Source organism: Camelus bactrianus, chromosome 23, assembly GCF_048773025.1.
Source record: "Camelus bactrianus isolate YW-2024 breed Bactrian camel chromosome 23, ASM4877302v1, whole genome shotgun sequence".
Lineage (NCBI taxonomy): Eukaryota > Metazoa > Chordata > Mammalia > Artiodactyla > Camelidae > Camelus > Camelus bactrianus.
Genome location: NC_133561.1, coordinates 10,082,005 through 10,109,044, shown reverse-complemented (window position 1 = coordinate 10,109,044; position 27,040 = coordinate 10,082,005). Strand labels below are relative to the sequence as shown.

General features: G+C 37.4%; 1 protein-coding gene across 1 annotated transcript in view; it reads left to right on the top strand.

The window, feature by feature from the left end:
* The window catches only part of USH2A (usherin), a 642,834-nt gene that overhangs the window by 424,658 nt on the left and 191,136 nt on the right, over positions 1 to 27,040 (top strand). Inside the window, exons 41-43 of the mRNA XM_074351610.1 lie at positions 6,686 to 7,020; positions 7,913 to 8,035; positions 19,721 to 19,884. Of these exons, the coding sequence (XP_074207711.1) occupies positions 6,686 to 7,020; positions 7,913 to 8,035; positions 19,721 to 19,884 (622 nt within the window). The remainder of the gene's footprint in view (positions 1 to 6,685; positions 7,021 to 7,912; positions 8,036 to 19,720; positions 19,885 to 27,040) is intronic.

Here is a 27,040-nt window from a genome sequence, read left to right as displayed (position 1 = left end):
GTTGTATAAAGTTGGTAAAAAAAATACTCTACAAAAACGTTAAAAAGATAGTTCAGTAAAACTATAAACTAATTTCATATTATGACTATAGACCCAGAAACTTCTAAATAAAATGTTAGCAAATTGAATTCAGTATATTAAAAGAATGATATATTAAGAAAAATCTGGTTTGATTCCAAAAATGTAAGGATTTGATTCAAAAAAAAAAAAAAACTTGTAAGATTCAGCAGCCTTTGCTAACAAAAATTCAACATAAAATCAGATTAGGAAAAAGTCAATTTATAAATTTGTTACACTAAAGTTTTGAGTACAGTTGAGGACTAATAAGGATAAAACGTAGGCATAGCTAAGTTTTATAACTGACACAGCAAAAAATCTTTTTGCAGATGGCACGAGCCTCTGAGCTGTGATGGCCCCGTTCACATCCCCAGCTGTCACAGCTGAAGCAGAATGACAGACAGGCCCGCAGTTCTCGGCATCTCAGGTGGCACAGTCCTCTTTTGGCTCAGATCACCAAAACCACCAGTCTTGGTGTGTGCACCACAAGGAACCCTCCTGCATCCCCCGACTGTGCCCACACATAGCTTTACTAGAGTGTGTACTCTTAGCGTTGCCTGTTTATAGGTTTTTTACTAAACTGTAGTAAAAGGAATTGTCTTAATCATCATTCTCACCTATTTTGGAAGATAGGCTGGTCTTTGATATCTGCTTAAATCAAACCATTAAAAAATTATAAAATCTTATACAAGGAAATAAAATAATAAGGACGACTAATACTCACTGAGTTCCTATCAAGTTCCAGGAGTTGCTTTCATTGAATCCTTACTACAGCCCTATCAGATAACTGCTATTATGTTCCCATTTCACAGGCAGGGAAACTGAGGATTGAGAGATTAAATAACCTACTTAAGATTACAAAAGGAGTAAGAGTTGGAGTTCGCACCCAAGCAATAATTGTCCAAGAGTCCATCCTGTTCTCATCTTTGCACTGCATCAAATGGAGAATGGACTGTCTTCCTGGATGGAAGGACTTAATTCCATAACAAGTCAGTCCTTCCAGAGTTAACATACACACCTAATACTGTTCACATCAGAATGCCAATAATGTTTGTGTCTTGTTTTGTTTTGTTTCAAGCCAGATAAGATGATTTTAAACTGTAAAAAAAAAAAAAAAAAAAAAAAAAAAAGGCTAAATCATTGAAATATTCTGGAAAATTATGGTAGGAGGAAAGAATAGTGAAGTAGCATCTTTCTGAGTATTTACACTTACTGTAAAGCCACAGAATCACAACAATATGGTTTTGGCATCAGAATAGACAGATAGTCATTGGAACAGACTGAAGGGTTTAGAGAACAGATACAAGTATACATGGGAACTTGACCTATTGTAAAGTGACATTCTATTTCGCTGAGAAAGGATGGCTTGCTTGAAATATGATACTGTTCTAACTGATAATCCATGTGTAAAAAAATCTATCATGTCATAATTAAATGCTAATAAATTAAAATTTAGTGTTAAAAATTAGAAAGCTTAGGAAGAAAGGAATTTTATATGATTTAATCATTAAGGAGCTCTTTCTAGAGAAAAACAAAACTCTACAGCCTTAAAAGAAAAGATAGTCATATTTAGATAGAAAACAATTTGGTTTTTGTAAGACATAAGATTTCTCACAAAAAAGTTGACCTTCAAAAGATTTATTGGGAAAATACATCTTTAATACATTATAGAAAAATAATTTCCTCATATTATACAAAGAATTTCTAATAATTTATGATAAAAGGCAACTCCATAGAATACAGAGTATAAATTATAGATAAATAGTTTAAATAAGAGGTTATACAAATAGCCAATAATATTTGAAAATATTGATATCTTACAAAAAGTCAAGGGAATGCAAATTAAAGAAATAATAAAGCAATTTGTGCAAAACCAAAAGGAGTAGTCATTTACTTTTTTCTTCTAGTTTTATTGAGATATAATTGACACACAGCACTGTATGAGTTTAAGGTGTATGGCATAATAATTGGACTTACATACACATGAAATGATGACCACAGAAAGTTTAATGAACATCCATCATCTCATATAGATACAAAATAAAAGAAAAAAATTTTTTTCTTGTGATAGAACTCTTAGGATTTACTCTCTTAAAAACTTTCATGTATAATGTACAGCAGGGTTAATTATTTTAGTCAAATTGCACATTACATCCCAAGTACTTATTAATCTTATAGCTGGAAGTTTATACCTTTTGACCCCCTTCATGAAAGGTGTCCCCCACCCACTCCTGCTTCTGGCAACCACAAATCTGATCTCTAAGAAGAGTAGTAATTTCAAGAAATTTTTGAGGACCCCACTCATGGACACTTTCTTTCATTGTTTGTGATAAAGTGACTTCAACCTTTTTGGGAAGTAATTCATCACTAATGGTTAAAATTAAACATATATTTTGGTATAGCAATACTTGGTAATCTATATAATAAAAACTAAGTGCAATGGTATGCATACTTGCATTTCCAAATGCTGTTTTTACACTAAAGTAATGTCAATAGGGCAATAACTGAATAATTGGTTTTCAACCATGAACGGAATATTATGCAACAGCAAAAATGATAGATTGTGTCCATGGTCTATTGTTAAGTGTGAAAAGCAAGTTGCAGCGTAATAATGGATGGGTATAAAAATATAATCATTCTGTTAAAAAATTAGAGAAAGAAAGCTTAGCTATGTGTGAATGTATTTACTGTGTTTGTGTGAGAAAGAATGGAAAAATAGATTCTAAGCTATCACCTTTTTACCCTAAGAAGGGTGGGAGTTGGGAGGGATGGGAGGAGGTCAAAGAGAAGGGTCATAATTTAATTTTCTTTATTTATCTTTGTTTTTTTCCTCTGAATACAAAATGCAAATTGAATATCAGAAGTTTAAAAATTAATATTAACAATTTTTTTAATTTGCATTTTTTATTGAAGTATAGTCAGTTTACAATGTTGTGTCAATTTCTGGTGTACAGCGTAGTGTTTCAGTTATACATATACATACATACATTCATTTTCATATTCTTTTTCATTATAGGTTACTACAGTATATTGAATATAGTTCCCAGTGCTATACAGTAGAAACTTGTTGTTTATCCACTTTATATATAGTAATTAGTAGGTGCAAATCTTGAATTCCCAATTTATCCCATCCCACCTTCATTCCCCCGGTAACTATAAGTTTGTTCTCTATGTCTTTGAGTCTGCTTCTGTTTTGTAAATAAGTTCATTTATGTCTTTTTTTTTTTTCTAGATTCCACGTATAGGTGATATCATATGGTATTTTTCTTTTTCTTTCTGGCTTACTTCACTTAGAATGATGACCTCCAGTTCCATCCATGTTGCCGCAAATGACGTTATTTTATTCTTTTTTATGGCTGAGTAGTACTCCACTGTATAATTACACCACATCTTCTTCATTCATCTAAATGTCGATGGACATTTAGGTTCTTTCCATATATTAATATTAACAGGTTTTAAAGGAAAGGAAGAGATTTTGAAGGAGAATCTTAATTGTACTTCAACAAATGTTTATTGTGCACTTTATTCTGTATGAGAATTTTTGCCAGGGAGTCAGTTGTTGAGAGGACTTACTATATGGAGTCAAAGATTTTCACATTCTCTTGCCTTGTGGTCATCCATATTTTGTATTAATTAAGCAATCTTAGAAGGATAAACTCTTATATCTAGATATGAGAGCAAGGATTGTCTCTTCACATTAGGTACAAGGAAACTGAGGCCCAGAGATGTTAAGTGTTTTGCTGAAAGTCTCACAGCTCTGGTTGAATAACCTGGATCAAATATCAGGGCCACTTATTCTTGGCCCATTCTCAACCCATTATGTCAATCTTAATGAATACTCTTATTCATAGAGTTCTTCAGTAGGGTTTGATGGAGTTCAAGAAATTAGAAGTAAGTTACAATGTTTATGTGTATCACTTTTTTCAGGCCTGAAGCCAATCAATTAACCTGCATTCATAAATTTTTGCTTACAGCAGGGATCTTTGCTGGTGCCTTGATTATTTAGGGCCACCCTTCTGGGATCTGAGTGGGTTGAGAAAAGCAGTGGCTCCTTAAACAGCTACCCACCTGTCCTATTTTCTGCAAATTTATAACTAAACAGAAAAGTGGAAATCTAAGCAGTTAAGAACCACTCAAATAAATCATTATGGTAGGCAAAGCATCTCTGAAATAAACATTTTATTCCCAGCCAGAAACTACAGTTCTGTTTAAAAGATTACAGTATAAAAGTATTGTTTTAGAGAACACACCTCTTGCCTACTAGGTCAGAGACATGCCCTTTGGTCTGAGTTTCTGGGGCTGCAACAATAATTTACAATCCTTCCTATGAACAATAGATATATAAAAAGCCACAGGAAATTAAACTGACTAGAAGAGTTTTAATCACATATATTTTGGCCACACTATAGTAAATGTAGTCTTAAGCATGGAAAGAATATAATCCAGTATTTAGCTAGCTGGCTCCTTAAAAAGCTTGGGCACATTTATTTTTAATAATAGCTCCAGGATATTTTCAGGAGGGTGATCACATTAGATGCCGTTTCTGTTAGCCAACTGACTATAATGACAATGGCTTTCTTCATCTTGTTATAAAAGTCCTTCTACAAATTTTCTGTAGAAGCAGATCGTGTCTTCCAACTCAACACTGTCAAAAAGATAGATCTTCCTAAGCCTGTAACTTTCTAAGTGAGAAAAAACAACTAATTTCTGGATGTAAACATTTACAGTGGAGAAAATTGGGATTTTGGGTTTTTTTTAGATCTTCAAATGGCTGTCTCCAGAGTCATTACATCAAATCTCTTCATCTCAACTGCATAGGTATCTTATTCAAGTTTTATCTTATGAATGCTTTTCTCAGCCTCAGTAACTGAGTTCCAAATCAGTTCACTCTCAGCTCAACTGCTAACGCAGACTACCTCCTGAGTTTGAATTCTTTCAAGTGCTGCCAGGCCTTGACCTTAGTCTCAGAGTATTCTGGTTCCAGAGATAAGTGGTATCCACGTGTGAGTCAGGTAGAGCTGAGCTGGGATGACCCTTCCATTTTTCATTTACAAGTACCCAGAAGCCCCCTACGTTTGATCTTGACTCATTTTTCGAGTCCACGAAGAGCACTGCACCTCAAAAACAAGGAGAATCCCAAATCCACTCTACCAACTTTGCTTGCATTAGGCTTCTTTGGTCTTTCCTTACATCCAGGAAAATCCTCTATGTTCATAAGGAACAACGCGTCTAAAACTTCTCTTCACCAGCACAGTGTGGAGTTCTTCTAGAAGTTTTAAAAATTAGTAAGGATTTCAAGCCATGTAGTAAAATTTAAGTAGATGTCAGGTCCTTGTTAACTACACATTAGGACAGTAATCATTAAGTAGCTGCCCAACTGACATGTGGGAGGAGCCCATTTTGCCACCAAGTATTAGTAAGAATACCAGAATCTCAGGTCAGATTCCTTCTGGAAGACATTTTTTCTCTTTGATTGAAGATAGAAAATTTTGGTCCACCCTTTTCCATTCTAATCTTTCTATTATTCCTTTCGGACTTTGATTTTGTATAGAATTAGCACTATAGATATTAATATATCACTTGGTGGAAAAATCAGTTTCAAAATATCTGTATGCTAAGGAAAAATTTAATCCAGTTGTCCATGACTGACATTACTTACTGAACTCCCATCCATCTCTGGGTAAGTGGCATTTAATGGGCATACACTTTAAGGCCCTCCTGTCAGGAAGCTTACAGTCTATCTGGGAGATGAAATACATAAAAAAAATTTAAGGAACATTGCAAGGCAACCATAAAAGAGACAAGCCAGGAGAGCATATAAATAAGTGATTTTTTTTAATGGCCTGTGCACATTTTTCTTGGGTCCTTTCTCCCCACAAGAGCATGAGTGGGTTAGCACCATGCCCTTACAGTATTTAACCAGAAAGGAAAAGGAATGTTAAACATTATTACAAAATTTTGTTGTTTCTTTCTTCTGATGTTCATGTCTGTGACTTAAACAGGATCATCCTTTGGTTGCCGTTTTAAAGCTTCCCACACATCTCTTACCTTTGAGAATAGGAGGTGTTGTTATCTCTTTACCTGCTGTATTATGCACTAGTGAGAGTCAGGAACACAATTGTGTGTTCTCAAAAAATGCAATAATGTCCTATGTGCCCCCACCACCATCCAAAAAAAGAGTAGTGACATATTTAGAGTACACACTAACAACGCAAAGCAAGGAGTTCTGATGCTTCATTTAATTGAGTTATAAACAAGAAAACTATCAAATCCTGCTGCTGCCCCATCGGTGCATGTGGGTGTGTGAATTTCCTCCATGTGTGTGCTCTGTGTCCTTCAGGACACCCACGGTGGAGATGAATCACTAAGCTGTGTTGGAGTTTGACAGTCTTAGAAAGTATCCAAACTGAAAGCCAGACCCAGGAAACAGGATTTCATTTAGTTCCTGGTGTAGTGCTAATTGAGCCGAACCCTTCATTACTGTCTAGTGCAAAGGGCTAAGCTGAAAGTAGGCATTTAGGAAGGGACTTAACTGAAAACAAGAGAGGGCAGAATTCTGGGTCTTGTGAGCTACCGTTGCTCCGCTCCTGTGCTGTCACACTGATTCTGAGTTGGTCTTTGATTTCAGGTCACTTGGAAGCCCCCACTTATGCAGAATGGAGACATACTCAGCTACGAGATTCGCATGCCTGAGCCTCACGTCACAATAGCCAATGTTACTTCCTCCTCATTGAGTCAAGTCATTCCTCATCTGATTCCGTTCACTAACTATTCTGTTACCATTGTGGCTTGCTCAGGGGGCAGTGGGTATCTAGGAGGGTGCACAGAGAGTTTACCCACCCATGTGACCACCCATCCCAGCCTCCCCCAGGATCTTAGCCCGTTGTCAGCAATTCCGCTGAGTGAATCACATGTTGGGATTTCTTGGCAGCCACCATCCAGGCCAAATGGACCCAATTTGAGGTAAGAAAAAGTATCTGTGCCTTTGGATTTTGTTAGCATCTTGTCTCTCCAGGAACGAAAGAAGGGGGCTTTTTCTCACATATGAACGTAGAACTAATTCCTTAATGGATATTCCTCACTTGTATCTTTCATACAGTTTCATATTGTGTTTCTTGACTTACATGGAACCATGCAAGTTCATCAAGGTAAAAATATCACAATGTTGTGAGGAACTAAAACCCTTGAAACAATAGTCACTGTTCTCTGATTCTCCCTCTCTTGATTTTCAAAGTATATTTTTTCTTATATGTTAAGCAAGCTGGATGCATGTTCTAAATGGCACATTTGCACATATACGCCTCAGAATTCCAGAGCTAACACAATCATTCTTTAGCACATCATTATTATCTGGAAGCTTGTAAAGAATGTGGTCAGACCTATGAATAAGATGAAAGAAAAGAATTGTGAGCCTGAAATGGCTTTGTAACAATTTGACACTTAGCCAAGACTCTGGAGTGGATAATAATATCATTGTTTGTAAAGTACTGATGGTTGAAGTCTTAGGAAATCATTAACTTTATAAGCTTTTTGTATTTCTCCTTTGTGTGAACTGGCAATAAAGTTTTGGCAAATCTGACAGAGAAGAAATCTAAAATGTCATTTTACTGACAATAGTAAAATGTGAATGAAGCTAATTATTTCCGTTTGCTATGTAGATGACACTTGCACCAGAACAAAAAAAAAAAAAAAAAAAAGAAATTGAGTATCTGGGAAAAACTTTGTAACCGAAAATTAAGATGTTTTCTTTGTGTTTACACGTGCACACCACATATTCATGCCAAGAGACAACCTGAATTTTGGTAATAACATTAGTTGTGATAATCCCGATGTGTCTGCTTGTCTTTTGCTTTAGATACGAGCTTCTGAGACGTAAAATCCAGCAACCACTTGCATCAAATCCCCCAGAAGATTTAAATCTGTGGCACAATATTTATTCAGGAACTCAGTGGTTTTATGAAGATAAGGGTCTTAGCAGGTGAGATTACAAAAACTATAAAAACAAATGCTGCCATTTAGTTTGGGGCATGTTGAATAGTTCAAAGAACCTTAGTGTCTTCATTGTGTGAGCGAGTTATCAGCTGTGCAATAAAACATGTTTGGTTATTATCTGTGGCATTAATCATCGAACTGCGACAGTCAGCTTGTTTAATATTTGCCATCTTAACTGCATGCTGAAAATAAGCCCTTTGAAGTCGAATTTGTAGATGTTTGAGCCTTAACCTGTTGCCTTTGTCACAGCTCTTACCAGACACGTAATAGAGGAATCTGGAAATACTGACTGTGTACGAAACTGGGGAATTTTGGGACACTTGTAAAATGCTTGCTTTTCCAGGAAATAGTTATGTCATTGATTCAGTCCACAAAAATTATTTAGTTATTAGGCTGAGGACTTGAAAGAATGCAATCTAGAGTTGGAAGAAACCCAGAAATGGGCAAATATAGGCAAGGTCAGAAAAGAATCCTTCCTGGGAGAGTTAGGAGAGCTGGACTCGGTTTCACCTGGTGTTGCAGGACTAGCTCTGTGGCCTTAGGTGAGTCGCTTGACTTCTCTGGGCTTTACCTTTGTTGTCTATAAAATAAGGATCTTGTGACTTCTAAACCTTCAAGAATCCAAGCAATGTAATCAAATTGAAAAAAAAAAAAACCCACAAGTATTATTTTATGAAAACTTTTCAAACATTTATTTCAATAACTTTTCTATCAGGTTGATTATTTTTCTAGACTCACCACTGACCAGCTCTAGTCTGAGCTCTGTGTATGACCTGGCCTTGTCTCCCAAGCTCCCTCAGCGTCTCCCCATCACTGCCTTTTCCCCTGTTTTCCTCCTCGAAAGCCTGGCCTAGGGTTTCCTGGCGCACTCTCCTCCTGGTCTGAACCAGCTGCTTCTTTAACGTATTTTCATTGCACACCGCTTCTGTGTCACTGTCGTCTTTGTCCTGGTCTGGCTACACCCCACTTTATCTTCAGATCCGCCGTGAACAGGGTCTTGTCTTCACGACTTCTGATATCCAGTCCCCACTTTAGTGCCTGGTATACAGTGAGCGCCCAAGAGAAGTTAAATGAAAGGCTGTGTTTAATAATATGTATGGGGTTGGTTATTTAATTTCTCTGTAACTTAGGAATATGAGCCATGGGATTATTATCTTTGGGGAATGTATAAAACTTGAGAAAATTCTCCTGTCCTTCTGAAAGGGTGGTGGTGGAAAGACAGTCTAGGTATTGTGAGGTTCTTGAAGGGAGGCAGCAGGTAAACCTAATGAAGCAATAAAATGAACCATAGCAAGCTGCCATTTTTGGAAGCCAAAAAGATCAATTATTAGTACATCCTTTTTTTATATCCAAAAAAATTTTTTAAGACAAATGACAAACTAGAGGATTATTTGCATTATGTATATCAGACAATGGGTTAAAATCTTTTACATGTAAATAGCTCTTTCAAATCCTTAAAAAAAAAAAAAAGATGAACTTCATATAGGCAAGGATATGAACAAGATATTTTTAAAAAAGAAATACAAATGTCCAAAAGCATATAAAAATGTTCAGCCTCAATGTTGATGAAATTCTCATTAAAACCATGGTTCTTCTAAGAATCAGTCTGGTTTTATAAATCTAAAGCCCCAAAACTGGGTATACTCTGACCTAGAACTCTCTCATTCCTAGAAATTTATCCTAAGTAAATCACTATGTGTCCCCTTTTTTCAGATTCCACATATGAGTGATATCATATGACATTTCTTTTTCTCTTTCTGGCTTCACTTAGAATGACAATCTCCAAGTCCATCCATGTTGCTGCAAATGGCATTATTTTATTTTTTGTGGCTGAGTAATATTCCTTTATATATATGTATGTGTATGTATATGTATGTGTGTGTGTGTATACATATACATATACATATACACCACATCTTCTTTATCCAGTCATCTGTTGATGGACATTTGGGTTGTTTCCATGTCTTGGCTATTGTACATAGTGCTGCTACGAACATTGGGGTGCATGTATCTTTTTGAGTTGTATTTTTCTCTGGGTATATGCCCAAGAGTCGGATTGCTGGCTCATATGGTAACTCTACTTTTAGTTTTTTAAGAAACCTCCATACTGTTTTCCATACTGGCTGTACTAATTTACATTCCCACCAACAGTGTAGGAGGGTTCCTTTTTCTCCACACCCTCTCCAGCATTTATTGTTTGTAGACTTTTTAATAATGGCCATTCTGACTGTTGTGAGGTGATATCTCATAGTTTTGGTTTGCATTGCTAACAATTAGTGATGTTGAGCATCTTTTCATGTGCTTGTTTGCCATCTTTGGAGAGATGTCTATTTAGGTATGCTGCCCATTTTTTGATTGGATTGCTTGTTTTTTTTGGTATTAAAGTGTATGAGCTGTTTGTATATTTTAGAAATTAGTCCTTTGTCGGTCTCATCATTTGAAAATATTCTCTCCCATCCTGTAGGTTGTCTTTCCATTTTGTTGGTGGTATCCTTAGCTGTGCAAAAGCTTTTAAATTTAATTAAATCCCATTTGTTTATTTTTGCTTTTATTTTCATTGCTCCAGGAGCTGGTTCAGAAACTACATTGCTGTGATTTATGTCTAAGAGTGTTCTGCCTGTGTTTCCCTCTGGGAGTTTTATAGTATCTGGTCTTATGAATAAGTCTTTAATCCATTTTGAGTTTATTTTTGTATATGGTGTTAGAGAATGTTCTAATTTCATTCTTTCACATGTAGCTGTCCAGTGTTCTTAGCACCACTTATTCAAGAGACTGTCTTTTCTCCGTTGCATTTTCTTGCTTCCTTTGTTGTAGATTAATTGACCATAAGTGTGTGGGTTTATTTCTGGACTTCCTATCCTGTTCCATTGATCTATGTGTCTGTTTTTGTAGCAGTACCATACTGTTTTGGTTACTGTAGTTTTGTAGTATAGTCTGAAGCCAGGGAGCGTTATTTCCCCCAGCTCCATTCTTCTTTTTCAAGATTGTTTTGGCTATTTGAGGTCTTTTGTGTTTCCATACAAATTTTAACATTTTTTTGTTCCAGCTCCTTGAAAAATGTCATTGGTAGTTTGCTAGGGATTAACATATCCTTTTTTTCAACCTAAATGATCGTGGTTGTCCAACTGTTCTCCACTATTTTCAATTTATTATTTACTTAATCCAGCACCACTATATAATGATCATTTCAGTTGAAAAAAATTCATTTATTCAGCTATTTCTTTTTGCTTACTATACACTGAGAGGAGGAATGAAAAATGGATAGCCTAGCCCTTGCCCTCAAAGAGCTCACAGTCTAGCATAGGAAGCCACACACACACACACACACACACACACACACACACACACACACACGAACACACACACACTTGTACATGCATTAATTGCTCTTATTACTGTTAACTACAGCATCACCAGCACTACCTAGGGAAATAGTTTGGAAAAGTAGCTGTCTGTGATTTGTGAACTCTTAAGCACCTGAACTATAGCAAATTCCAAAATAAGTAAGACTTGATTATTTAACATTCCTGAATCTGATTTTTAGTCATGATACCATTAGCAGAAAAAGAGAGTAAGTCTCAGAAAGTTACTTTTGTTTCCTCATAGAAGCAGTGAAAACTTATTAAAGAATTAGGACCAAGGCCAAAATTTTATTATTGAATTTTTAGTGATGGATGAAAGGATTTTTAATGAGAAGTCCAAATCTAAGATCTAAGGAAAGAATTCAGTTCAATCCCCACAAATTAAATTGAAGCACAAATTGACATAAACATACTGATGACAACTCCTTTTAGAAAGGAAGGGGATGTGTAACAAAATGTGCTGAGCTGATATTTTGACTAGCCTCAGGATATGAAATGTCAAAGCATATATATTTTTTTCTGCTAGGACTAGGAAAGATTTTTTAAGTTATTCAAATAAACCATTATGACCCATGTAACCAGCTTGTTACGAAAAACAATATGCATTTTTTTCTAAAATTTAAAATAAGTGGCATGAGTCTTCATACTGTGAAACCTTTTTTTCTAACTCTCTACCCTTTGTAAGTACAAAATAAGCAGGGGCCCCTTCAGCCCAAGGGAGGTTCTCTCTCAAGTCTGAGAAAACTGGAAATTAGTCCACTAGTGGGCGCTGTGTGCCATGCCAGTCTTCCTGATTAAAATAAATGGTCTTATATGGTGGATGCTGTCATTACCCACCTTGACTGCAAGCAGCCAGGCTGGCCGCCCCTCCTGGTAGGCGAGCATCTCTCCCAGCACAGAAGGAAGGACAGGAGCAGTCAGCCCGCCTTCCTGTACATCTGTGTTGCTGCCTCCTTAATGAGCCTACCCTTTGACTTGTATTTGTCTTGTTGGCTTATTTGTTTGTCTGTATTTTTTAGGGGGAGAAACCTTTGAATTCTAATGTCTTTAGGACAAATACGTCATTTCCTCTTCCACCCAGACTCCTTATTTCCTTCATAACTTACATCCTCATAAATAAAGGGACCAGGGAAGTGTCTCTTCCCATCCTGATCTGATCTCACCAATAGCTACATCTGGAAACAGTTTTTCAATTGGAATGTCTCCTGATATAAAAAGTTAAATTAACTTGAGATTCACTGGGTATCCGTTTATGAATATGTTTGTGACAGCAAGTATAAACTGAAGTTAATTCCTCAGTCACGTGGTCTGCTTTGGCTAGCTGTATATTCTAATACATAGAAAACACATCACTTTCATCTTAAATGTGATTATATTCTGAAAGTCACGTCAATGTAGTAGTTATTTTTGCCTTTGTATCTCCACATACAAGATGAAACTTTGAGCTAATTATCCAGATAATTTAGTTTAAACAAAAATACTTGTGTTCTTATGATTATCTGAGGTAAAGGGTGATTTTGTCTGAGTTAAGCAGCTAGCTGCCTGGCTACTGAATTTTCCTGTCTGTGTAAACACAAACTCGGTGTCACTGTGGGTTGATACTTCTTGTCAGTTTCTAACTTTTCTTCCTTAATAATTCTGTGCAAAGTGGCCGAGTTATAGTTGTTAGGGGAACCATCACTTTGGGTTTCTGACATTTTCATCAGTTGGATAATCTGGTAAATGTGCTGTTGTCGTCTGGTGCTGCCGAGGCGAGGTTTATCAAAAGGGCAGTGACCTCCTTCATTTTGAGCATCAACCCAGCCTTCGGATTTTCAGCACCTCACAGTGATCAGATAAAACTGCTGTGAACACAGCAATGGCATGTCCTCCTTTTCTGTTCTGTATCTGACGAAGCAAGAGTAAGTTATAAGAAATAATAGATTCTTTTTCTATTTTAAGAAAAATATTGACTTGTAGATTATAACTGAGCTGCCACTGAGTTTATGAAGGGAGGTGTGTTCTAATTCCTATTCCTTTCAATTATTTATAAATTCCTACAAGTATTTCTTTATCAGTGATATTCTGGAAAGAGACCTTCATGTGATTGTCAAGAATCCTCTAATTGCATTATCTTTAAATGAAAGCATTCAAAATTAATAGGCATGCATCTTAATTTCGAAGAGTGGTTGGACTTGACTGTTCTCAGGTTTAAATGCTTACGATAAATATACTATAAAATCTATGTTTGAATCTTATTGACATATATTCTGATTTTTTTAACCTGCAAAAATGAAATGTTTCAAGCTCAAAAAGAGGACATAGTTCGTGGGGGATAATATTCAAAAAAATATAATGTTTGTTTCTCTTCTTTATAATGAGATTAAATGAGCGCAGACAATATTTTCTGCTTTGCTATCATGGAAAGGACAGAGTCAACTCCATGACACGTGTTCCTGTAACATCAACATATTCAAGTTTATAGCTATTAAGAACTTGACCTCTACACGTGGAGGGTGAGTGGAAGGAATGACTTTCATCACCACCACCGTGAGGTTGATCCTGTTACTTTCTTCCTTAATATCATAATGTGAATGAAAGTTGGATTTACAACTGAAAGCCAACTTCTGTCAACATCGGGGTACCGTCTCCTAGCAATGGACTTAATTCAAAGTGAGCAGAGCTGTGTCTGCTTCACATTTAACTTAGTAGAGTCACGGTGCTTTTCTCCATTTTTTTTTTTTTCTTCTTTTCTTTCTCTGATCTAAATTTACCCCGTGCTGTCCTTTTCTAAGTGTCATCATGTGAAACCTTGCCTCACAAAAAATGAACCTCTGAATCTTGGAAGGGTGCATTTTTTCACAGGAGGTTTTATTGCCTAACATTTTCTTTAGGAAAAAAAAAGAAATCTAGTTTCTTTGCATTTCTTTTTACATGTCGATGACACAGTAGAACAAAGACAGAAATTATAGCAAAATTATTTTAGGTGTAACATTCTGGTGGCGAAAGTGTAAATAGCGACAGGAATGTGACAGCTGTAACTTTCACTCACAGTCTGAAGAGTACCATGAAAACTTTCAAGTGTGATCATCGTTACCCTTCAATTTCCAAAAGCAGAAAATCTTCAACATTTTTAGGAAAAAAAAAGCTTTCAGCAACAAATAAATGAGGAAAAGAAAAGGTATCCACCACAATGGAAAATTTAAATAACTACAGATTTAAGCAGTGGAAGCAGTATTGCATTTTGGTCTGTTTGCTTATTTATTTATTCCCACCAAAGATTTGAGGGTGCAAGGAACAGTGTGCTATCAGAGTTTCTCAAATCCTCTGGTGTGTAATGCTGTGCTCCAGCCTGTGTTGGGTCGTGGTGGGCAAGGAGGAGAGTTAGGAGAAGGAGACACTTGAATGGCCTGCATTTTCGGAAGCATGATTTATATTGGTGACAATATTGACACATGAATTCTGTTAGGACATCAATAAAGTTGACACATTTTTAATTCTGATGAAAATCACCTGGGGCATTCTGTAGCTGCACGGAAGAATTTTACTGGTTCCCACAACACATCAGACACTTTCAGGATACAAGCCTTCAGACATTTTGCCCTGAATAATGCTTCTTACTGGACAAATGTCTTCACTGACCAAATTATCACTTGTCATCATTTCTTAGCCCAAATGTTATCTCCTCTGTGAAGACTTCCTAACTAGATAAGGTTAAATGAGATGCTCTGTCTGATAAGTGTGGAAAGAAAAAAGGAGTAAACAAATAAATATTTTAAAGGTTCTTATTTAAAAACATATTTCTGTAAAACAAAAAAAAAATATATATATATATACACACTCCACTAGGACAGACTTTACATTCACTACGTTTAGCATCTGGCATGTTGTTAGTGCTAATAAATATTTTTTGAATGAATGAACAAATTAATTTAATGAATAAAGTAACAGTATATCAAGTATATCAAACATAAGAGAGCGGTATAATTTTTAAGAAAAGAAACATCTTTTTAAGTTTCAGTAAGGATCCTTTCTCTATTGGGCAAGTAGATTTTTGTGTCACTGAGCAACCAAATTATATGTGACCTGAAAGTTATGAGACTGAATGCTTTAGTCACTATCTGTTTTATTTATAAAATTACCTACTCGATAAACAAGCAGATTAAAAACTTCATCATTTAACAGAATCTAGTTTTCTAATTCATTTGAGTAATAACAACTGAACCTTGAAATGAGTCTTGTTCCATAAATAAGATTTTAATATATATTATCTCTTACAAGGAAAAATACCAGAGTCACGTCTAATATACAGATTTACCATTTTCTGTGTGTAAATGAAAGGAGGGGCTGGATGATGGTGTCAAATGAATTAATCACGTAGGGAACAAATATTCTAACAGCCTAGTTTTCCTAAACTGACCTTCAAACAGTTGATTTTACTGGCTACCGTATAGACTCAGTATAAGTTTTCGTTCACTTTGAAGATTTCAAAAGCTTTTTTATACAGGATTTGAAATGGTACATTTTTAAAGACTTACCTAAGAAACACAATTAATTTTAAGGAAGATATTGATTGATAAACTTAAGTTTTGCCTGCTTCTATGATGTCAACTGACCAAGCATTTTTCTTTTAAAAGTACTCTTTTATTATTAACTAAATGAAATGTCCCATTTGATATCAATATCCAACACCTAAGTCCATCTAAAAAACAACATACTAAAGCGAATGAACAAAACATTTTAAGCAAACGAATATTTTCTTTTTTTAACATGAAGTAGCGAGATATATACCAACTCATGTAGTCAAAGATATATATACTTTCTGACAGAGACTGGGTTTCAGATGCAATGAAGACAGTATATTTTAGTATTTCATTTAAGAAAGTTCAAGATCCTACTTCCTTAAAATTTTTAACTCAACCACGAAAATTAAAGAAAATGCAAAAGGCAAATAAGTGAATGGCATGGAGTGAAATACCTACTGATTTCTCAATTCAATAAAATTGCAAATAGTGGAAATAACTTAATATTAGAAACGAATAAATCAGAGGCCCACCTAATCCTCTTAATAGCTGTGCAACCTTAGGCAAAGCCAGTTAACATCTCTGGTCCTCAGGTTTCTTATCTCTAAAATATATCAGATATTTCATTATTTAAAGCAGATAAACTCTAAACTCATCTCTCACTAAAGTTTTAATATTACAGTCATCCCTCCATATCTACGGGTTCTGTACCCACGATTCAACCAACCACAAATCAAAAATATTAGGGGAAAAATATTCCAGGAATTTCCAAAAAGTAAAACTTGAATTTGCTGTGTGCCTACAACAATTTACATATCATTTACATTGTGTTTGCAACTATTTACATCACATCTACATTATAGTAGGAATTAAAAGTAATCTAGAGATGATTTAAAGTATACAGAAAATGTGCATAGGTTATATGCAAATACTGTGCCATTTTATATAAGGGACTTGAGCATGAGCATCCTCAGATTTTGGTCCCCAGAGGAGTCCTGGAACCAATCCTCCGCTGACATCAAGGGCCAACTGTACTTTGAAAACGTGCATTCCAATTGTATGTATTTATGTGGTCTAAATTTCTTCCATCTAGACATAAATCGTGTATCTCACCATACCTAAATTATGATGAAATAGCTTAAAGTATTGTAGTAAAAACTAAGGCCCCACAGAAATTATTGACAATTCACCATTTTAGCGCCACCTGATGTTTTTAGTTCCACTTGCAGAAAAGAACCACAAAAATGGTATCACGTTAAAGCCACGAAGATTGCTAAATGTGTCATCGCATGAGCGTGTGGAAGAAAAATTCATATATTGTGGGAGACATGAGGCATCCAGGCTCGAGCTAAATTTCTTTTAAGCCATTTTGTGAAGTAAAACACAATTAAAAGTTCTCTACCCAGGGAGACTGCCAAGCTGATGAAGCCAAGGTCGCTGGTTCAGTCCCCATGTGAGCCATGAGCTTGGTTTCATTGACTGTCATAGGCTTGCTACCCTCTTAACCCCGACTCACCATCCTTCACATTCGTACTAGTGGTCACAAAGGAAATTTGGCGAGACCGTTTGGATGCGTAAGCAGAAACCTATCTCCTTTGCCAGAAAAATAACTAAAAGGTCAAGCCCCAGGGAAATGATACCATCCGGCTCCGGATGGATCAGGTTCCATCGTGTTTGACGTTGTCGTCTTCATCCCCACCATCCCTGTGGCATTGGCAGCGCAGCATCACGGTGGAAAGAGAGGCTGTGGAATCGGGCTGCCTTGGCTGGAGTCTGCGCTTTCCCACTGACTGGCTCCGGGACTCGGATGAGTTATTTAACTCTTAGAGCCTTACTTTCCTCATTTTCAAACCGCATATGATAATAGTGCGGTGAAGAGTGCATGAGTTACTACGTCTGGAAAGTCCCTGACATACAGCTAGGACGCAGTGAATACCACTGTGATTATCTTCCCTTTGCCGTCACGTAGGCTGTTCCGCGCTGGCTGAAGAGCAGATGTATTAGCTCCTTAGGGCTGCTGTGAACTAACTGGGTGGCTTAAAACAACAAATGTGTTCTTTTACAGTTCTGGGAGTTAAAGGTCCAAAATCAAGGTACTGTCAGGGGTAGCTTCCCGCCAAAGGCTCTAGAGAACAGCCGTTCCCTGCCTCTTCCAACTTCTGGTGGCCCCGGTGGTTCCTCGGCTTGAGGCTGCTCAGCACTGCCGGTTTCTGCCCCCGTCTTCTCTGTCTGTGTCCATGTCTCTGTATCAAAATTTCCCTCCTTTTTTAATAAAGACATTAGTCCACTGGATTTAGGGCTCTCCACAATTCTTCATGAACTCATCTTAACCTGATTACATCTGCCAAGACTTTATTTCTAAATAAGGTCACGTTCACAAGGACCAGGGGTTAGGGTTTAAATGTATCTTAGGGTGAGGGCAGCACAGTTCAACCGCTACAGCAGAAAAGCAGAAAAGAAAGACCCGAGGAGAGGTGGGAAAGCAGAGATGTGGAAGATCTGATGCTAGCACTTACTTGGGGGAAATAGGTAATAAGTAGCTTCAAAGAAATCACTGAGTCCTCACCTAGAGCTCCCGTAACAGAGCGACGCCCTGGATGTGGCCGAGGCCGAGCCCTACACAAACACGTTCAGCCCCGGGTGAGAAGCAAGCTAAGGCAAGCAGACCTCTTCTGCACGGCTGACAGCAAAATGCTGTGAGCATCAGACGTAATTTTGGCTCCGTGATTTAGCACAGTCCTGCAGTCAGCACTCTCCCTTCGTGTCATGACTAATAAGTTGTGACTTACGGAGACACATTCCATGGGTCCTGCATTGGATATGAGACAGCCTTGATAATCTATTAAACCCAAACAAGGTGATGCTCTGAGGCCAGCATTTGCCCTGAGGATGGATGCCCCCTGGGGAGGGTCGTGTGTTGTGCAATGAGTTAAAGCAAGTTCTTGGTTGAAGCCATTGTCCAGTTAAAGCCTCACTGTGTCGATAAATAGCCTTTTCCTACCCAAGTAATTTGACCCAAAAAAGAAAGCCTCATAAGTCTTCTGCCTGAAAGAACCAAAAAGGACAAGGAACTGGTGGCTTTAGTCCATCACTGTTTTAATACATGACGTGGAAAGTCCGCATCGTATGACACCACCATGTCAAATTTTCTCCTCCCACAAAGCAGCGTTCAGTTTCCACTATATTGACTCAAGTAAATACATTCTCACAGAGGCCAAATTCGGCTCACCATGTATACAGCAAAACTCAGCGGGAGGATGTTGTATACTTTAGTCACAGTTTTACGATTTAATTTGAGGGTTTATCTCTCTGCCAATGAGATTATGGGAAGGAAACACAAGTATAGGAAGAAAATGGTGATGGGGGAGCCTGATATTTGAAAATGGATGAGTTTCCCAAAAGAAGAGCATAAAACTCTCTGGATCAAATTCAGATAGAAATCTGGCAGGTGGCCGGATGTGTAATTGCATCTTGAATTGAGCTGTAATCCTCACCACTTCTGAAAACAGTAAGGATGAGAAAACGGTAAAGAACATTTGTTTTAAATCGCAGTATTTGCTTAGCATTTCTAGTAAAATATTTTCTTGACACTTTAGTGACGGCTCGAGAGTTACAAAAATAATGATATGTTCCTGTGCAGGGAGGAAAAAGAAGATAATGAATTTTGTTGGCGGCGGGGAGGTGGTGAAGAAAATGGTGCATTCTGTTAGGGAAACAAGGAAAATCTGTATATTGTGAGGACAAAGAAAATGTGTTTTGTTTTCTGAAAAGAGAAATTTATATATGAATTTTTAAAAAACCTTTTAGGTTTACAACATATGAGTATAAGCTCTTTGTACACAACAGCATGGGTTTTACGCCAAGTCAAGAAGCGACTGTGACAACGCTGGCTGGTCGTCCAGAGAGAGGAGCCAATGTCATCGCGGTTGTTCTTAACCACACGGCCATAGACGTGAAATGGGCTAAGCCAAGTGAGTAAGCTTCTTATGTCTTTATCCCCCTTCCCATATTAGTACCAGAATGAATTTAACATGGACTCGTTAAAAAATGACAGCAAAAAGCCAAGTGCCCTGTGCTGTTCTTCTCCAAAGGAGGTTCTCTCTCCCACTTGTCCATGCTTCTTGGCCCTTTCTCCCTTCTTCTGTTCCTTTTGGATGGAGAATGTAGTTTTTGTCACACCGGCCAGTTGTGATAGAAATGTCCATGTATTAATGTGATACAGTGTAATACTGTACACTGTCCTGCACAGAGCTGTGCAACCCCCATCTGATAACTCATCACTGATTAGCAAGAACCTGACTAGTTTACTGAGATTGCAGTCATGTGATGGATTTTCCAAGTGAATCTCCCTCAGTACTGGGGATAGGCAGAATCCAGCTTGATACAGGAATAGGAAGCCCGGACGTCATCACTGGACTTGCTTCAGTAATTCAGGGGCTCAGCATGGGCCCATTCAGAGCACGACCTTACAGGTGCTTAGGAGAGTCACTGATGGATCTGATCTGTTCCTGCTACTTTAGAAACCACAATAACTGAACTTTCAGATCTGGCTGGTCAGTAGAGTAGCATTTAATAGCTAGTCTGTTCATTCATAGTGATCCATTATCACAATCAGAAAAAACCAAGACCGAATCCATCAGGGAAATACATATTGTAATCCTTCTTAGCTGAATTTACAACTTGCTAGAATATTACCAACTATTGAGAAATATCTGACTTGGAAACCCCCAATTAAAATATTTGTTTTATGAAAGTAAACTATATCCTCTAGGATACTCATCTACGAGTATCTAAAAAGATGTAGCATTACTGCTGATGGGGAATAGTAACACTGTGATTTTGATCCAGTCTTTGAGTGTTGTTGCAGCCTAAGAAAAGAAATGGTTCCTCTTCACTTACAACACATGAGTGAATTTGCCCCTGTATATCAATTGTGGATTAAAACCAGTATTGGGTGACATTAATTGTAAGTTAAAATTAGCACTGATTATGTTGATGTACGTTGCCACTACATAACCCATTTTTTTACAAAAGACTTTCACTCTAGGGTTTTTGTAAGGTTGCAGGTCTCTAATGATCTGTGTCACCTTTATTGGGAATCTCTTAAACCATTTAAATGGAAGAATGTAAGTTAATTGATGCTTATGATTACCCTCGAAGATACCTCTGGGAAAGAATACGAAGTTTTTATCTGGAGATGGATTTTTGTGTGTAATATATTTTCACTCATCTCCTTCCTATTTTGCCCTCACCACCTGAGTCATCTTAAAAGCCCACTCATAAAGGTGGATGCCTCCCCCTCATCTGACATTTGAATATGTCTGTTAAGAACCGGTGGCTGAATTTCCACCAGTACAGGTCCTTTATGTTATAATTGCATGCCTGAAGTAAGCGTGCTTATAAAAACTGACAAACCTAATAGATCCGAAGCAGCTCACTGAAGTTTCATTACTTTGGTAATCTGAACCTCTGACCTTCGGGATGTAGGTAATACAATCGGCTGTTATTTCCATTCATACCTTAGAAATTTTTCAGATAACTATTTGTGAGCACAAAGGTTAACTCTCAGAAGAGGGTCAGCTCTGTGAAAGCATGTTGCATTATCATTTTCTTCCTTCATGTAACCTGCTAGCCTAAGTAAATTAAATAGTCACTCCACTGTGAAAGGGCCACCTAGTTTTTACAATTTTAATTTAAATTGTTTTCTTGATGTGTAGGAAAAAGTTGGCACATTGTGCAACATGCTAAAAGGCACAGAAGTATAGGTTGAAAGTCATGAATAGACATGAATATTTACTTAGTAAAAACCATTAAATATATATTTTAAAACGTAGTCTTTCTGAACCATGACCCTCCACAGGGATGTGCTACTTTGGTAGCAAAATACGTCTGGTAAATTTTTATCTATCACAGTTTAACAGGGCTAAAATATTAAATTTTTGCTTTGGTTTTTTTTTTTTTTTCATTTTTTTGTGGGAGAGGTAATTAGGCTTATTTATTCATTTATTTACTTTTTAATTTAATGGAGGTCCTGGGGAACAAACCCATGACCTTGTGCGTGCTAAACATGCACTCTATCATGAGCTGTACCCTCCCCGCCAAGTTAGCAAATTTTAGAAGCACCCATTTTAAACATTTGCTTTGCTGTGATGTTATGTGAGGAAAAAGCCTCCCTGCATCTCTTCAGTTCATTTTTAGCGCAAAGATGGCAAACTGGCAGCCCAGGGGCCATATTTACTAACCCCAACCTCCATGCATTGTTTTGCCTGCAGTATTTTGGGAAAAAAAAAATTTATATATATATATATATATATATATATATATATATATATATATATATATATATATATATATAGCTAACATCTAAAAATCAGAAGATTTCACATAAAGATGATGATTTTTGAACTGATTTGAAAAATCCAGTGATGGGGGAAACTATTTCCACATCTGTGAAGGGACAGTAGCAGCTGGCACTGGTTTCCCCTTTACACAGCCACCCCCTCCCATCTTCCTGGTCCCTATAGAGATGTGAGGTCATAATCCCTGCTTTATATAAGAAAAGGAAATAGTTCAGCCTAAATGAAATACCACAAAGAGAAATTACATTAGTGGGGAAAATGACATTTTTAAAAGAAGAGATACAAAAACACCTTCACTTAAATTATTTATACAGCCCTAGGAGTTAGAAACTGGCACTTAGCAACTTACACAAAATTACAGTTAGTAAGTAGCACTTCTCAAACTCCCAACTTAGAGCTCAATTTTCGGCTATTTCTCATGCATTTGGCCTTAATGGTTATTAACACTTTGTCAAGAGTGATTTAGTGAGATCCTTCCCATTTTGACTGCTCACTCTAAAATAAATGGTGAAAAATGTCCACGAGGGAATGCTCTGGAAAGGCAGTGCCTCTCCTGAGGTCAACTCAGTAACGAGGTCATCGATGGCCAGAAAAGAACAAGAAAACCCTGGAAGTAGTAAGAGAGGAAGGTATGCACAAAGAGGAAATGAAAAATTATCCAAATTGTCCACTTTACCATCTGCCAAGAGCTCACCCCGACCTTCAGAGGTCCACGTCTTGTATCATATAATCCTCCTTGTCCACCTTGCTCCTTCCTCTTCCTCTTCCATTTCCCCTCTTCCTCTTTTTCTCTTTTACCTTCCTCCCTCTCTTTCCTTTCCTTCCTTTGCTCCACAAACTTTTTTAATATATTTTATTGAAGGATAGTTGATTTACAATGTTTTAGGTGTACAGCAAAATCATTCAGATATATATATATATATTCTTTTTCAGATTCTTTTCTGTTGTAGGTTACTACAAGCTATTAAATATAGTTCCACGTGCTATGCAGTAGGACCATGTTGTTTACCTATTTTAGATATAGTAGTGTGTATCTGTTAATCCCAAATTACTAATTTATCCCTCCCCTCCTTTCCTTTTTGGTAACCGTAAGTTTGTTTTCTGTGTCTGCGAGTCTGTTTCTGTTTTGTCAATACGTTCATTTGTATCATTTTTTAAATTTCACATATAAGTGATACCATATGATATTTATACTTCTCTATCTGACTTCACTTAGTATGATAATCTCTAGGTCCATCCATGTTGCTGCAAATGGCATTATTTCATTCTTTTCTATGGCTGAGTAGTAATCCATCGTATGTATATACTGCATCTTCTTTATCCAGTCATCTGTTGATAGACATTTAGTTTGCTTCCATGTCTTAGCTATTGTAAATAGTGCTGCTGTGAACACTGGGGTTGATCTCTTTACCAGAAACCACCAGATTTTGTAGCTGACATTGTCTGAATGTATCTTGTTCAGGTGGCAATATATATAAATAATTCCAAATTTCACTTCTTCCAAGAGCACCCACCAATGTTGGCTCACCTTGTTCCTCTGCTTCCCTTCCCATCTAGTTACCAAAGCAAATAGACTGGATTTGCCTTTTCTACTGGCTTCTCTTCCGCTCACCTGTGCATCTTGTGCAGATGACAACAATCTGACCTTCTCCCCTTGCACGCCACTAACATGGTCCTCTTGAAGTTGTTCTCATGATGACCCAACCCAGTGCTCTCCCGTCAGGGCCATCCTGTTCTGTTTCTCTGTGGCAGTGAGTGCTACAAATGACCCCTCCTTACTCAAATGCTCCCTCCTGTGTCACCAGCTACTCCTTTTCCTCATCCCCTAAATAAAGACTTTTCCCAAAGTACTTCCTGAGTCTTTTTCACTCTCTAATTCTCCTGTTGGGGATTCCATCTTTTCTTATTGTTTTAAATTCTCCTAACTAGAAAAAATGGCAAAACTCTATGAAGCCATATGGAGAAATGATTTTAAAAATAGGCTTTGGGATCAAGGAAACTTAAGTTTGAATCCCAGTTGCAGTGTTTTCTAGCAAGGGGCTTGACCTAAAACAAGCCACTTAAGTTCACTGTATCCTAGTTTCCTAATTCAAAATATGGGGATAATAATAATAACTGCCTTAAAACGTGGTGACAAAGATGAAATGAGATAATACATCTTGAGCACTTAGTAATTGTTTAGGGTTGGTATAAAGTATTAGTCTGCCTCTAAAATGTTCCCAGTGCTTTCAATTGCAGCTTTACAAAAAATTTGGGGAGCCATTTCTAAAAAAATTTGCAACATGATTTTGCTTTCAGGTGAAAACATTTCTGCAGTGAGTTGAAGATCAGTAAAGACTGTATCTCACTCTGTAATTACCCGACTTGGGTAGGAAGTAGGACTAGTATTGCTAACTCCCCTTTTCCTTTCAGTGATGCTGCCCCCATGTCCACCAATCTAGAGTCTACATTTACCAGGCTCCTTTGCAATTAGTTGTTGCCATGTGACTGTGTTTGTGCCAATAGAATGTGAAAAGAAAGGATGTGTATCTTTTGAGGTCATAGCCACAAAACACCAGGTACGTGCCTATCTGTTCTCTCTTCATCCTCTCCCGGGACTAGACAGTGGACAAGACAGTGTTCTCAGTGTCAGCCGTGCAGGCATAGCCAACACCGTAAGAGATTCAAAACCACGTAAGAGAAAGAACCTGGGTTCTTGAATGACCACATGGAGCATAATCTCATCCACTTACTTTGAGACTGTTATATGAAATATAAATTCACATTTATTTTATCCAAGTCACTTTATTTCAGGGCTTCTTGGTTACAGGAGTTTAGCTAACTAGCTCTGTCCCTATTTGCCCACGTCAGTTCCCTTAAAGGGCAGAAATGACCTATCTTGTTTCCACTGCCAAATGTAGAATGATGAATAATTAATACATCTCATGTACATTTCCTTTAAATACAGTTTTCTCTGGCAGACTGGAACACACTGAGAGTACTAAAGGAGCTGTGGTCAGCGGGGGAGGGGTTCCAAAAATGCAGTTATTTGTTTTAGATGCATAACCTAGATAGAAGGCATTAGATACCTTGAGATAGAAGGCACGAGATACCTTGCCGGGAAAAATAAGGAGGCTGGCTTGGATCACAGCTCAAGATGATCTTCCCACTTCTTCATGTGAGCAGTTTCACCCTCAGGCAGAGCAAAGAATTTTCTCAAGAAGTGGCTGTGATAAGCTCAGATTTTCCGAGAAGTACTTAGTTCACGACACAGAGCTCGGCACTCGAGAACTTGGTCAGCTGGACTCCAATTTGAGAATCTATGAGCAAGATGAACACTTCTATTATAAAATAGCCTTACAGGATCCTCTCAGGTTTTTACATTTGAACAAAGTTACCTCCCACTGAGCCTGTACATGAGAGATGACTAAGAATTCAATCCTGGACAAATCACTTAGGAGCCCTATTGGGTGGAACGGTTTACTATAATTGCTCCAGATCAGAGCCACAAACTTTCTTGCAAAGGGCCAGATAGTAAACATTTTAGATTTTGCAGGCAATATATAGTCTTTGTTGTAACGACTCAGCTTTTCCATCGTAGCATGAAAACAGCAATAGACAACTCTTAAGCAAGCATGGCTGTGTTCCAATAAAAATTTATTATGGACACTGAGATTTGATTGTCATATAATTTTCATGTGTCACAAAACACGATTCTTCCTTTGGCTTTTTTCTAACAATTTTAAAGTGTAAAAACTATTCTTAGCTCACAGGTTGTATACAACGAGGTAGCCGGCAAGACAGATTTCACTCCTGGGCTGTAGCTTTCTGACCTCTGATCTAGAAGGTAAAAGTCTAGAGGACATGACTGATATTGACAACAATCTCTAAAAATAATCCAACAGCATGTACAGAGCATAATCTAATTGCTTTTGCAAGAGGAGTTTCCAACTAGCCCATTTAGCAACTGTTTTAAATTATTTGGAAGTCCATTGTAAGAGAGAGGGGCTTGTTCTAGATTTGAGAATTTGCTACAGCTAAGACCCCATTTCTGACCTACCCATGGAGATCACCACTGAAAATGGCACTTAATAGCAAAGATTGCATCCAGAGCTAATAACCTTCTTCTTTAACTCACTGAGGTTGACCTGATATGCTACAGTGAGAGCGATACCTACTTATAAATTTCTGTGGTTTATAAAGTATAGGTTGCCCAGAACAAGATTAGAATATCTGATAAGATATTCCCCAGTGTATGCATATTTAACATCACCTCCTAGGAAATCCTCATTTCATTCTGTTGCTTCAAACACAATCTGGTATTTATACCTTAACTCCAAATTATACATATAACTCTCACTCAGATATTCACACTTTAATTGCAAAGTAAACCTGATTGCCACAAAAACACTTCAAACACAAGAAGTCTGAAGTGAAACAACACATTTGAAATTCTTCATCCCGTAATTACTCCTCTGTTTTCTGACTTCTTTCATAGGATTCACACAGAAACCCAAACCAAAACTCTGAGATTTATTTGTAATTTTTCCTTTGCTTTCTAAACTCTCCTGGGTCATATAAGGACCTTTCCATCCAGAACATCCACGTTCCCTAGGGCCTTGAAGTTCTTCTCTCGCTGGGAAAACTAGAGACAATCAGAGATGGCCCATTGGTTCTTAATACCGCAGTCCAAAAATGGCACAAACTGGTCACGTGACCTCACCCAGGTGCAGGGAGCCCAGAAAATGTAGTCCACCTATTTGACGAGAAACACCATAGTGTTGGTGAG